The following is a 12,037-nucleotide window of genomic DNA, read 5'->3' as shown; positions in this document are numbered from 1 at the left end:
CTACAGTATTTCTTTTTCTTCTTTTAAAAAGGTGAAACTTTCACGTTGGCTGTTACCAAAACTTTCTAGGAAATGTGCAACAAAGAAAACATTTAGAAAACATTTATTACATTTCAAAAGGTCTACATTCTGTTTTCCCTGCATCATGCAAAACAGTAAATTAGCAGCACTTTGGTTTTTATAAAAGTATGATATTCAATGTAACAGCAACACATAATGAACGAATGGCACATATTGATTCATACATCAAACTCGTTTGAGTGTCACAACCTTTATTTGTACCCATGGGGTATAATTATAGATTTTTTTAAATGTATTTCCATGTTCATCACGTGTCATCTGTAATGTCTGCTTTTGTGCGTCCAGCCTCACGGTGAACAGAGAATCCCGATACGGATTAAAGCCCCCGGCCTCACGGAGCAGTACCGCCCATGTGAGAAAAGCTACCCACAGGCAGTGGTTCAAACGTGATTTATGAATAATGACTCTTTGATTATGCAGCACAAATTGAGTGGGAATATGTGAAGTCTAATATCGGTTTGCAGTTGTTAAACCTGGTCTTCATTTCAATCAAAATCCCCAAAGGTTTCCATTAGATTCGGTAACATATGGTATTCATAATAATGGTCATTTGTGGGTATTTTTTCTTAAAGCGGATAAGGCCCTTCGGTTGTAATACATTGAAAGAGATCCAGTGTGGACTTTATCACTGGCATCGTTGATTTTACTCACAGGTCAGAAACAGAGTCATTTAAACAGATGTTGACAGCGAACACCTGTCTATCAAAGGCATTTCGCTGACTGAAATGAACTCGATGTGCTGAACGAGCAAGTGACTATGTCCACGTTTCTAACGTCCGCAGACAGGAGCGCCGCTGCGCTGCTTCTTGGAGACGACTTGGCTGCCACCTCCTGTTTGGAACCAGCGGCTGCTGCTTCCTCTTCTTCACACCCGACGATCGCGGTGGACTCGACGCTGAACGGGTGGAAGTTGCCCCGCGCCGTGTCGTACTCCCACGCTTCCCTCATCGCAAAGTCTGTGAAAGATGAATTCTTGATGGACAAGTGGTGTTCCGGGTCGTTCCTATAGCAGGCTGTGCGTAATGACGCGTAGCTGGTGTCGTTGCTGTGTAGAGACGGAGGGGAGTGTTGACCCCCCACCCAGCGGATGTTTTCGTCTCTAACGCTGACCACTGTCCTCTTCAGCTTCTCGCAGCCTTTTAGTAGTAGGTTCTTCCTGCACAAAATGTACACCCAGGGGTCTAATATGGGGTTGAATGAGGCGAAGCGGATCGCCAACATGTCGCTGCGGTAGTCGGGCTTCCCTCCAGCTGAGATATAAGCAGGGTCGTACAGCTGGTTCACGAAGATGCGCACCTGTCGAATACAAACAAGGACAAATAATGTTTAAGACAGGTGTTTTTATAACATAGAAGAGAGCAATAATTTAAAGTATTTGGCGCACCAAATCCTAAAATGTAATAGAATAGAAATAAACTGTTGTCCTTACAACTAAAGGTATGGAGCAGACCAGGAAAACGATGGTCATTAAGATCAGAAGCCAGAACATTTGAATCTCCGCCGCTGAGGTGGCCGACGGCAGCCTGGGGAAGCGGCGACGTGATCCTCCCTGCTCACAGGACTCGGTCCTGACAATCCCTGTGGTCTGGTTCATCCCCACCAACGACTTGCACACCGCCAAATTACACAAAACAGTCACCGCGATCAGCACCAGCATCACGCCGCCGTACAATAAGGAGTAGCAAGCTCCAAGTGGATCCATCGCCCTCCAGTCCATGAAGCACCAAGTCCCTGGAAAGTGCCTGACGTGCTGCCCAAAGCCCAAGCTGGGCATGATACACAGTAAGACGTTAGCCAGGTACGTGAGCAGGAGCGCAAAGCGCGCCATTGTGCGGTCGATGTGCTGGGAGTAGAAATACGCATGGTTTATGGCCAAGTATCGTTCCACGGCCATGGCGCACAGGATGGACATCCCTGCTGAGCCGAAGAAAAGCATGGAGAAGGAGAAGAAGTGGCAGAGTAGCACTCCTCCTGGCCACCGGTTGGCCACATATGTGGCGATCACCACCGGGCTGGTGAAGCATGTTCCCAACAGATCCGTGATGGCCATTCCACAGACCAGGGTGTAGAAAGTGGTTTCCTTCTGCTCCTTTTTGGAAATACAAAGCACAACGATGGCGATGATGTTTCCCAGAACACCCACGGCGAACATTGTGGCTGAAGTGACGAGAGACTTGGACTCCAGTCGGAGCGCAGGGAACACACTTTGGTTATGGGTGAGAGAGAGAGGTGACAGTGACTCCGATACATTTGTGTCCAGTTCTCCAAGGGCAAAAGTGTCGTTGATCATAATGAAAACGCAAACTGTACGAAGTTTTAAGTGCAAGAACTTTTCCGGAATGTTTGAACACTTGATGTGTGAATATAGAGCGTCAAAATAAATCCTTAGGTGTAACGTAACACATGGATTTCCCCGTCAGAGCATTTCGTGCATCAGGTCGCTGCGCTTGTTCTGTTTAGTTTGCAGCTGTGGTTGTGTCTCCCGGTGCGCCCACACGAAGGTGCGGCTGGTTGTGGTGGCATCGTTCTTGCTGCGGGTATTTAAGCACTGTGCTGATGTCAGGAGAGTGACGCGCGGGCTGTTAGGTCAGAGACTTTCCCAGGATGCAACATGCTGTTGGAGTGTGCAATAGGATAACTATAACTGTAATTCAATACGCTGGATTAAAATGAATGCACCATACTGTCCTTGATTAAAGACAGCACGTCATGAATCCAATCTTCAGCACCACGGTCAGCGCCTTCAGCACAATCAGCACCACAAACTGGGAAAGTGGTCCCTCTGATGCTGTTGTTTATTCGACCAGTGGTGAACACTCTGTTTAAGTTGATGGCACAACACAAATTGCAATGAGTTTGGTAAATACCCATACAACCAAAAACGTTTACAATCTCTATTAAAATGATTAAAACAGTCTGGAGATTTGTCACATAATGTCCAGCGTGTGCATTGACCCAAACCTCAGCACGCTTTTATTTAAAGTAACGCCATGGTTTTGATGGCCTCCATTTTGTTTTTCAACATTTGGTATCTCCTCCTGAAGAAGAAGTCATTCCGAGTGACAAGAACAAAATGGACCATGGGTGTCCCTGTACACCAGAAACCATAGATTGCTGGTCCTGAGTGATTCACAAACTGTCGTGAGACTGTATTGATGCAGAGCACACTTGGTGTGTGCGCACATTGCTTAATGAACAACATCGACCGCAAAGCCTCACAAGCCTCTTTTGAGGAAGAGGACTCTTGAGAACAGAGTGAAGCTAATTGGATGTATTTATTTTTCTACAGCCCCAAGCCTTTTTGTGTTGGCTGTTTTATTTGGTCACAGATATTCTCATTTTTGAGACTTTAATACAGGCCCAAGAGAGAAAACATGAAGAAGGATTTTTGTCAGCTGATTCATTCATTTTGTTGTGCTATTTTAAATTATTCCAAATCAACCCAAAAGTAAAGTAAAGTCACGAGTGTCTCTTGGTGCCTTTGTACGCATTGTCTGTAGAACTGAACACAGTCCGGATGACAGCCAAGACCTCTACTTCTGACAAGGACAAAAGTGACATGCTTTGTTTTTTTCTTTTCTCAGCTCCAGCAGGTGTATTTCAAGGCATGAAGTCTTGCGTAATTCATAATTACAGGTTATGTTGGGGAAGGAGTAGCTGGATGGCGATTTGTATTTTGCTATACGTTTTCATAAGGTCTTCCCGTCACTATAATTGCTTTGTGTTTTTTAAATGAATCATACATTTTGAATATCTCTATGGCTCATTGACTATATTATAATTTCACGAGTAATGAAAATTAATAATTCAGTAATACTCAGATGAAGGTGCACGCTGTGAGGGGGCCCCTTTTGTGCGCCTCCTTAAAACTGCTAATCAAATGCCACCAACTGCACGTCTCAAGGCAAGAGCTTGGATCGCAGCTGCAGGGCATCCTCAGCATTGAAGTCTTCCTTAAACCGAGATCGCGAGGACAGATTAAAAAGTTTGAGATAACTCATATTTGCATTTTGATGATCTGTCCGCAGGTTTTTCAACAACATCATTTTGACTCGATGTGAGACGCTGTACTGAATCACACGTTGGCGGGTTGCAGCTATATTCTGTTATACTGTAAGTTTTGATTTCATTTCCGGAGCTACATCCATTTTGATCATATTAAGATGGTTAAATCACTAACAGTTCATGATAGTCTTTAATGTCATTGAATGTATCATATATTTATTTATATGTCACATAATTCTAGCCAGTAGTTAGTAAAAAAGAGCTTTCCGCCAGTACAAGTAGAAAGTAAAAATACAAATTTAAAGTAAAGTCAACACAAAGCTGTACTTGAAGAAATTAAATTTACTCATTTATTTAAATTCCTCTACTAATTTTATACTGTTGATGGCACAGAAATTAAAAAGGTTTTATGAGGCAAAATATTTCAGCTTTAATCAAACCAAAATAAAGTTGAGATTCTAAACAGAAGGTTGTTATTTATTATCTTTATTATCTAATTTATGTGAATTGGGAAGGACATTAAGTGCAAACTCAGATTACAGCACATGTAAAACAAAGCATTAAATAAAGATTAAGTAACGAATTAAATAAATATACTTCAATATGTACTACAATAAATAATAGTGGTCTTCCCTAATTGTACAGGCTCACGACAATAAAGTATATTCCTACAGGCAAACTTAAAGTAGTTACGACTTTCACTACACACACACACACACACACACACACACACACACACACCTACACACACCCGGGAGCCATAGGTTCATGGGAGGAAAAAAATAATTCACTTTCAGAGACACAGAAAGAGAGTCACACCATCCACCACAAGCTACCTGTGGTGGATGGATGGTGGAAAATGTTCTCGGTCGGGCAATCAAATCAATTTCAGCAAACATCCCAAGTTGATTCACTGCTAAACATCAAAAACACATTACTACTTTGCAGTTAAATATTTATTACAGCAATCTTGATTTTGTCACCCTCACAGGCAATTCAGAATATATACACAGGTGCATATGTATGCACTGTATACATGTCATTTTTTATTTAATTAACAACTGAGTGAAGTGCTTCTTAGACCCGCCTTCTGTGGGCAATCTCGTGATTGCCCACAGAAGGAGCTCAGACTCGTAGGTGGGGCGACGCCCCATTGCCCTCGATGACCAGCCGCCACTGCAATCTACCATTATATAGAGCCTTTGCTCACTGTGTATGAAGAATTCTTTCATTTTCTGGAATTAGATTTTCTGCCATTGCAGCTGTTTCTCTGCAGGTGTTTCGTCTCTGCCCTCAATGATGTAATAACCCCAAGCATGCAGACGTCAGTGGCTCTGATGCCGATAATACTTTCTCTCCCTGCACACACACACACAACTTGGGGGACTCATGGCCCACGCACTGCACAGACATGGAATGAGTTTAATAAGGTTTACAGTAGTGCGTATTTATGTGTGGGCTTGTGTGTGTACGTGAAGTTGTACGTATATGTGCATGTGTCATCGGTCTTCTCGCCCTGGATGTAAGCTCTATAGGGATTCCCCATTTAAATGTCAGGACTTAAATCCCTTCTCAGAGCCCCTAATCGAGTGTCCCTGGAGGGTGTGTGCAGCGCGAAAGAGGCTGAGGGGATGATTCACACATTAATTAGGCCGGTTGTGAAAGCAGGAGGGCGACACGTGTGTGTGGAAGCCACTCAGGGTGGTTCATTTGTGCCATCTTTGGGGCATCTCAGTTCTCACTGAGCAATTGTGAGGATTTTCACTGCTCATTAGGTATGAAACAATAAAATCGATCTCCTGTCTTGATGGAAGTATTGTAGTTAGGTATTGATCCGTATTTGCAATCAAAAGGTCACAGAGCATTAAGGGCTTTCATTTAATATGAGGTAATCTGTTGTCTGTGTTAAACTGTTTTGGCTAAAACCAGATGTTAGATGAGTGCAATCTTTGCGAAATACGCTTATTAGGCTTCTTGCCAAGAGTTACGTGAAACGTTTGATACTGTCCTCATATTTAGAGTGGTATACCTAGTACAGTGAATATGAAGCTACAGGAGACGCTTAGCTTAGCTTAGCTTAGCTTAGCATAAAGACCAGAAACCGCTAGTCTACCTCAGCTCAAACATTACAGAAAACAAAAACACTAGTTGGTCAGCGTGAGCCACTCTCTTTTTGTAAACCTAACCACGTGGTTTTGTTTCTTTAACCTGACTCCATGTGTTGATGGAAGGTACTAAGACGCTGTTAAAGAAAGACATCGTTAAAGGCATTTTGACACAAACAATTTGAAATGTTAGGAGATTTTGTTCATTTTCACCTTGTTTGCGCTCTTTATGTTAAGTTAAGCTAATCATCTTCTGGCTCTAGCTTCATTCTTAATGTACAGACATGGGAGTATCCCTCTTCTCTTCCAACTCTCTGGTAGTCCAATCTATTGTCAAACTATTCCATTTATTTAAGCAAATCCCATCTGCTCTTTTCTTTTTTTAATGACTAGCATGAGAAAATCCACTGCTGTGTGGTATCCTTCTGTTTTTCATCAAGAATGTGATCTAAAAGTAATTCATCTTCCCAAACTATAGAAGTGAGAAAATATGGAGTGCCCATGCTCACAGATGATGGAATCTGAAGCCGATGTGAATTTGTGTTGTTTTTCCTCTGAGGTATGTGAGCTGTGAATGGATTAATATCTCATAAAGGTCCCAATTTGCTTCTGCTTAGAAGATTTATCTCCAGTTTACAAACAAGAATAGATTGCGAAATGAACAAATGTTCTTTATTTATGCAACAGCTAAGATTATTAAATAACAGCTAAGATTATTAAATAACAGCTAAGATGATTAAATAAGCCCACAAGGGGAATAAGAAGAGATAAAAGATCAAATATATGCTCCTTTATGTGTCCCCATGATTTAGTAACATACTGCAGCTCCTGAGGGATCCACATTGACGTCAAGTTTCCTTCCTGGGAGTCATGTCGGTGATGTCTGAGCCGCCTGCGCTGCATATTGACGGTGATGCTTTGCAGTCTCGATGTCGTCACACTGCTCTGTGCTGCCGCGCGCCGCACACTGTCGCGATGTCATCCCCACGCTTAATTTTACATGTCTTCTTTCACCAATGCTGCTTCTCACCACTGCCGTTCACTGACTCTGCTGCCTCTGCCTCGGTTACTCTCTCTACTCCCATCCCGTTTCCTTCTCTTTTCTGCTCATTGTCCGAATGAGTATTAGCATTTATGTTTCCCCAAAATCATTTGTGTATATTATTAAGCAGTAATTCACTGGTAGCTTCCTTGAAATCATTACTGTTGGAGTTGTGTGTAAGTGTGGAAATGTGCAAAGATTTCCATGTAATCCCAATCCATGTTTTTCTGTCTAAATTCCGATACTGTTATAATTTGTGTAAATTCCCTAACAGCCGATGGGTTCTGCGATATATATTTTCAGCCCATATGGACAACCTTTTTTGGTCTCCACATGGACTATTTAACTGCTTTCAACCAAGGCCTGATGGAACGTAAAAGATTAACAGATGGGTTGTCAGGAAAAGGTTTTCATGACACATTGAGATCAGCTCAGGTAACGTCACAGCCTTTCATTGAGCTTTTTCTCATTTAGATAAAACCTAATGTGTCTTCAGTAACAGTTCTGTGAAACTAAAGGAAATTTGACTGCAGATGTTTCCCTCATTCACAAAGCACAGCGCGCCATCTCCTCAATCAGGAATTGTTAATGGGTCAATCATCGTTATCGATCCTTGCTACTAATCATTGTTATCATTCGCAGTCACCTCACATCTTTCATCCAGTGAAATCCCTAAACATTAACTACCACCTCTACAGTTTAGTCTGCCATTCTCAAGCATTTAATCCTGTCTTGGTATCAAAGTATCCGTTTCATACAAGTGAGCCAGTGAGAGGAGGAAATCACATTATGCACACACAATTCCAGTTCAATAATAGGTTAATTCAACTTAACACTGGAAGGATGGATTTCATGCCTCTTTGAAGTACCAAATGGAGAAAGTCACATCATCTCTCAATGTGTGTAATGAAAACAATATCATGATTTGTATATGGGCATATCACCACTATGTGGTAGGAAATTAATGAAACTAGAGACAAATACACACACACACACACACACACACACCGATCAAAGACGGTGAGGTTACTAAGGCAGTGGGCAGTGTGTGGGAAGGCGGCATGGAAAAGCCCAGCATCCATCATGCGATGAACAGCATATTGCAGAGTTTGAGGCTACAACACTAGAACTCTGGAGCAGAAGAAGAAGTGACTGTTGACTTCGAGGTGTCTGTGTTCTTCACCCTCTGGGTTTAACAATGGTAGTCATCCTCCCACAGGAAGAAGAAACAAACACCTATCAAACCCAGCAGCGACGTATAAATGCATTGAGGGCAAACTACTCGGTCAATTCACCGACAGGCCAACTCCCCCCTGCAGTGTTTAGTAGATACGCCCTAATGGTATTATTCAGACTTCCTAATTGGAAGTAAAGGATGAGAGCTGAATCCCTAATTAAAAATAATTAGACATCTGTGAAACAGAGTGAATAGCGACAGAGATATTGTGCCACGGGCAAACAATTAAGAAAAGACTCCGGTGCTTATTTGTCATCATTCCCAACATCCACCAAAATAGCCCCTTTACCCCACTAATTGAATTACTACAAAGCAAATACAGTATGTTGCTGTAGTTGACTTCTATATTCTAAACAGTATAAGATATTTTCATTAAAAAATGTTTGATACATCCAACTATTCTCCTGCATGGTTTTGGCCTGCTCTCCGGCAGCACCTGGTACCTTAACAGCTGATAAACATGAATATTCCACCCATCAGAAAAATAACGGATGACACAAGACTCAATGTATTCTTCAAAGAGTTATATTATTATTTAGAGATAATACATCATTATATATATATATATATATATATATGGAAAGCCCATGTGTGTGGGTTTCCACGTCACCGTTCAAGAACACCACTGGGTACAGTTGAACACAGTTTATTTAGAAAAATTGACCGTGTGGGAGGATAAGCTCAACACCACCATTCCCAAGCCGTTCTCGTCGTCTTCTTTTACCAGGTCACACACAGCCGGGTCCTTCCAACACAGTTCGGTACACAGGGGGTTAGTCAGCCAGTCCAAGTCAATCCAGTTAATCCTACACTTCGGAGGTGGATAGATACCTTCTCCTCCATCACCAACCCCCTCAGTTCTCCCTGTAATTGAACTACGATATGATCGCAATGAACGTATTTCCTTCTGAGTTGTTTTTTAGTCATCAGAGCAGCTTTATCATAACTTTGCTTCTCATTTTATAACAAGTATCAATTGCCAAATGAAATAATTAGGCTTTTATCACATTAGATCTGGCGTTTCCATGGCAATGGCCGTTGATATGAGTTGATCAACAGATGCATTTTTATTTAGTTTGAAACAAAATGAAGAAATTACAAATTTATAGTCATAGTCATTTGTCATTGTCATATTTAAATTTTTCAAAAGGGCATTCCGGTCATGTCACTGACATGTCAGCATCGACGAGTCGCCTCCCCACAGGGCGTCCTTGTCTGTCAGGATGGGGCTTTCCATGACACCACCTGAATGCCATCAAGGTCTCTTCTCTGCCTGGTGACAGTGTGACAGTACAGCAGGGAAGCAGTGCATTAAAATAGGACTCTCGGTTGGACTTATTGTGGAACGTTTGAGTTCCACAATAAGTCCAACTTATTGGCGTAGAGTGACCAACTACCTTGGTTTTCAGCACATGTGCATATGATGGCGGTCCCAAATGGCAGAGACCATCTTTTTGAACAATGCAAACCACAAAACTCATCATCACACGGCTCAAAATAAAAATGTATGTAAGATCTAACAGAACAGAGTTGTTCATTTTTAGAAGGACCTGCTTTTCTCTGCTCATAACTATCATCATTCTTCCCCTTTAAATAGAGCATACATTAAATTCCCAAATGTCAAACTATGTATTTAATTGGTTGATAGAAGTCATTGAAATCTGTCTGTATTACCGGATTACTTTTTCAACTCGAGTCAGTAGTTTAAGTCACATTGTTTTGCATTAGAAAGAAATATTAACAGCACTCTCTGTTTTTTTCTATATTGACACATTTTATTCACCAATTTACTCTTTCTTCACTATTTGAGTTTGCCTAATCTTTCACATATGTTCAAGTCCTGTTGGCGTACGTGACTTGGGTCACCTTTGCAGTTTATTCTTCAGAAACACAGTTGGTATATAAAATGAATAAAAGGTCTTTGATTTTTGAACATGCAAGGATTCTCCGTCTGGTGGCCTCTCATCCTTAATATCTCTACCCATCCTAATTGTTGTGGCTTCCCTTCAAGACATATCCCTTCCCTCAGAGGGCCTAATTTGCAGAGATGGTCTAAGATATACGTCTTGATTGATTTATTACTTTGACATGGCTTAATGTCACAGTCTGCATTAGCGTTCTCATCAAAGCGAGTCATAAACCATGATGTTCCTGATCTGAAGAAATTAACCACTATTCTTCTGAGGGATCATCTTCATGGACCCATTATGCCTTAAAATATTATAGCATGCAGGGGCATTAATTATTGTTATTATAATAGTTTATTAGTTCATACTTTACATGCTCAGATATTTTATTATATTCAACCGTATCAATATATTTAATCTGAGAAATTATCCACAAAAATCTTGAATAAATACAAGAAGGCTATAGTCCCCACAGAGGTCCTTTAAAATGCTTTTATGATCACCATTATATTGTTGATTCTTTTTAGGATTCCAAAATCGTGTGGCCATTTTCAATAATAACTAACTTCAATAATAACTAAGTATATGTGGGTTGTTTGGATGAGCATAACATCCTAATCCGCATCATGGCAGTTTTAATAGCAACGTCAATGTTTTTACATAAATGCAGTATATTTGATTTACAGTATAATATCTATCATGTATTTACCAAACATTGAAGATCTTACAGTTACTGAAACACTCACTTCAACTCCCTTCTTCTTACTCTAAAAATACTAAAGGCTGCTAATTGTATAAAGATGAAATTGTTTTTTAAAGAGCATGAATAAGGGAGAGTAGTTGTGCGCGAACAATTCAGAATGAATCCACCCCACACCGACTACAGTACTCGGTTTGCAGCTGCTCTTTCCCACCTTAGAGTTCATATTAATGAGCGACACACGTGACTAACTTGGAAGGAGATGCACGGATGTTAGTCAGAGGGCATGGGTGTGGGTGGATGAATATACATGCAAATGGTTGGGAGGGCGAACCCTTTACTTTGACAGGTTACAAGAAAGGTCTTTAGGTCTACTGCCAGGAATCACGTGATAGCAAAGTCACTGCAATAGGAGAGCAGACCAAGGAAAGACATAAGCAAAGAAGAAAAAAAGCGGATCAAGAAACAACTTGTGCAAATGTTGCTCTTGTATAACACTACCTCAGCACCCTTGCGCTGTGTTGTTGTGTTCAGGGATGGAATAAAACCTTCATTAGCAAACAAAAAAAAGACCAGTAGACAAACTCAATTCACTGAAAGGGAACATAATCCGCGTAAGAAGAATGTCAAGAGCACAACATCAAGAAATACAAGAAAAAATATGTATCTTGTGAGTCATTATTATTTGGATCATAATGTTATATAATTATATCTCGATCACATCACTAATAAGGTCACTGCAGGATTGTAGGAGCTGACAAGCAATAACATTTTTTCCACTGAATGATGATGGGTCAGATAAAAATATTTCCCTTTGTCGTCTTGTTGTAGAGAAACACTTATTCACTCAAACACGAACACTATAATGAAAATATGTATTTATGCATTTATGCATTTTACTGCTGAGAGGGTCTGTGGACGCCATGTGCATTCATAAGAACAGCCTGTATTTATTAAGCT

General features: G+C 41.0%; 1 protein-coding gene across 1 annotated transcript; it reads right to left on the bottom strand.

Annotated features, from left to right (window-relative positions):
* Positions 1–783: 783 nt before the first annotated feature.
* Positions 784–2,371, bottom strand: ptger4c (prostaglandin E receptor 4 (subtype EP4) c). Its single transcript, XM_037458967.2, has 2 exons — positions 1,511–2,371; positions 784–1,377 (listed from the first exon to the last, which is right to left on the bottom strand). Exons 1-2 carry the CDS (start codon positions 2,369–2,371, stop codon positions 784–786), a joined length of 1,455 nt encoding a protein of 484 aa, XP_037314864.2.
* Between the last annotated feature and the right edge of the window lie 9,666 nt (positions 2,372–12,037).

This window comes from Pungitius pungitius, chromosome 15 (genome assembly GCF_949316345.1).
Source record: "Pungitius pungitius chromosome 15, fPunPun2.1, whole genome shotgun sequence".
In the NCBI taxonomy this organism is placed as follows: domain Eukaryota; kingdom Metazoa; phylum Chordata; class Actinopteri; order Perciformes; family Gasterosteidae; genus Pungitius; species Pungitius pungitius.
This window is presented reverse-complemented; position numbering and strand designations above follow the sequence as displayed.

What these genes read in the sequence shown, in the direction of transcription:
- ptger4c (XM_037458967.2), bottom strand. Translation starts at nt 2,371, where the DNA reads ATGATCAACGACACTTTTGCCCTTGGAGAACTGGACACAAATGTATCG. An exon ending in TCTGCTCCATACCTTTAGTT is followed by an intron (nt 1,378 to 1,510) that starts GTAAGGACAACA and finishes TGTATTCGACAG; the next exon opens with GTGCGCATCTTCGTGAACCA.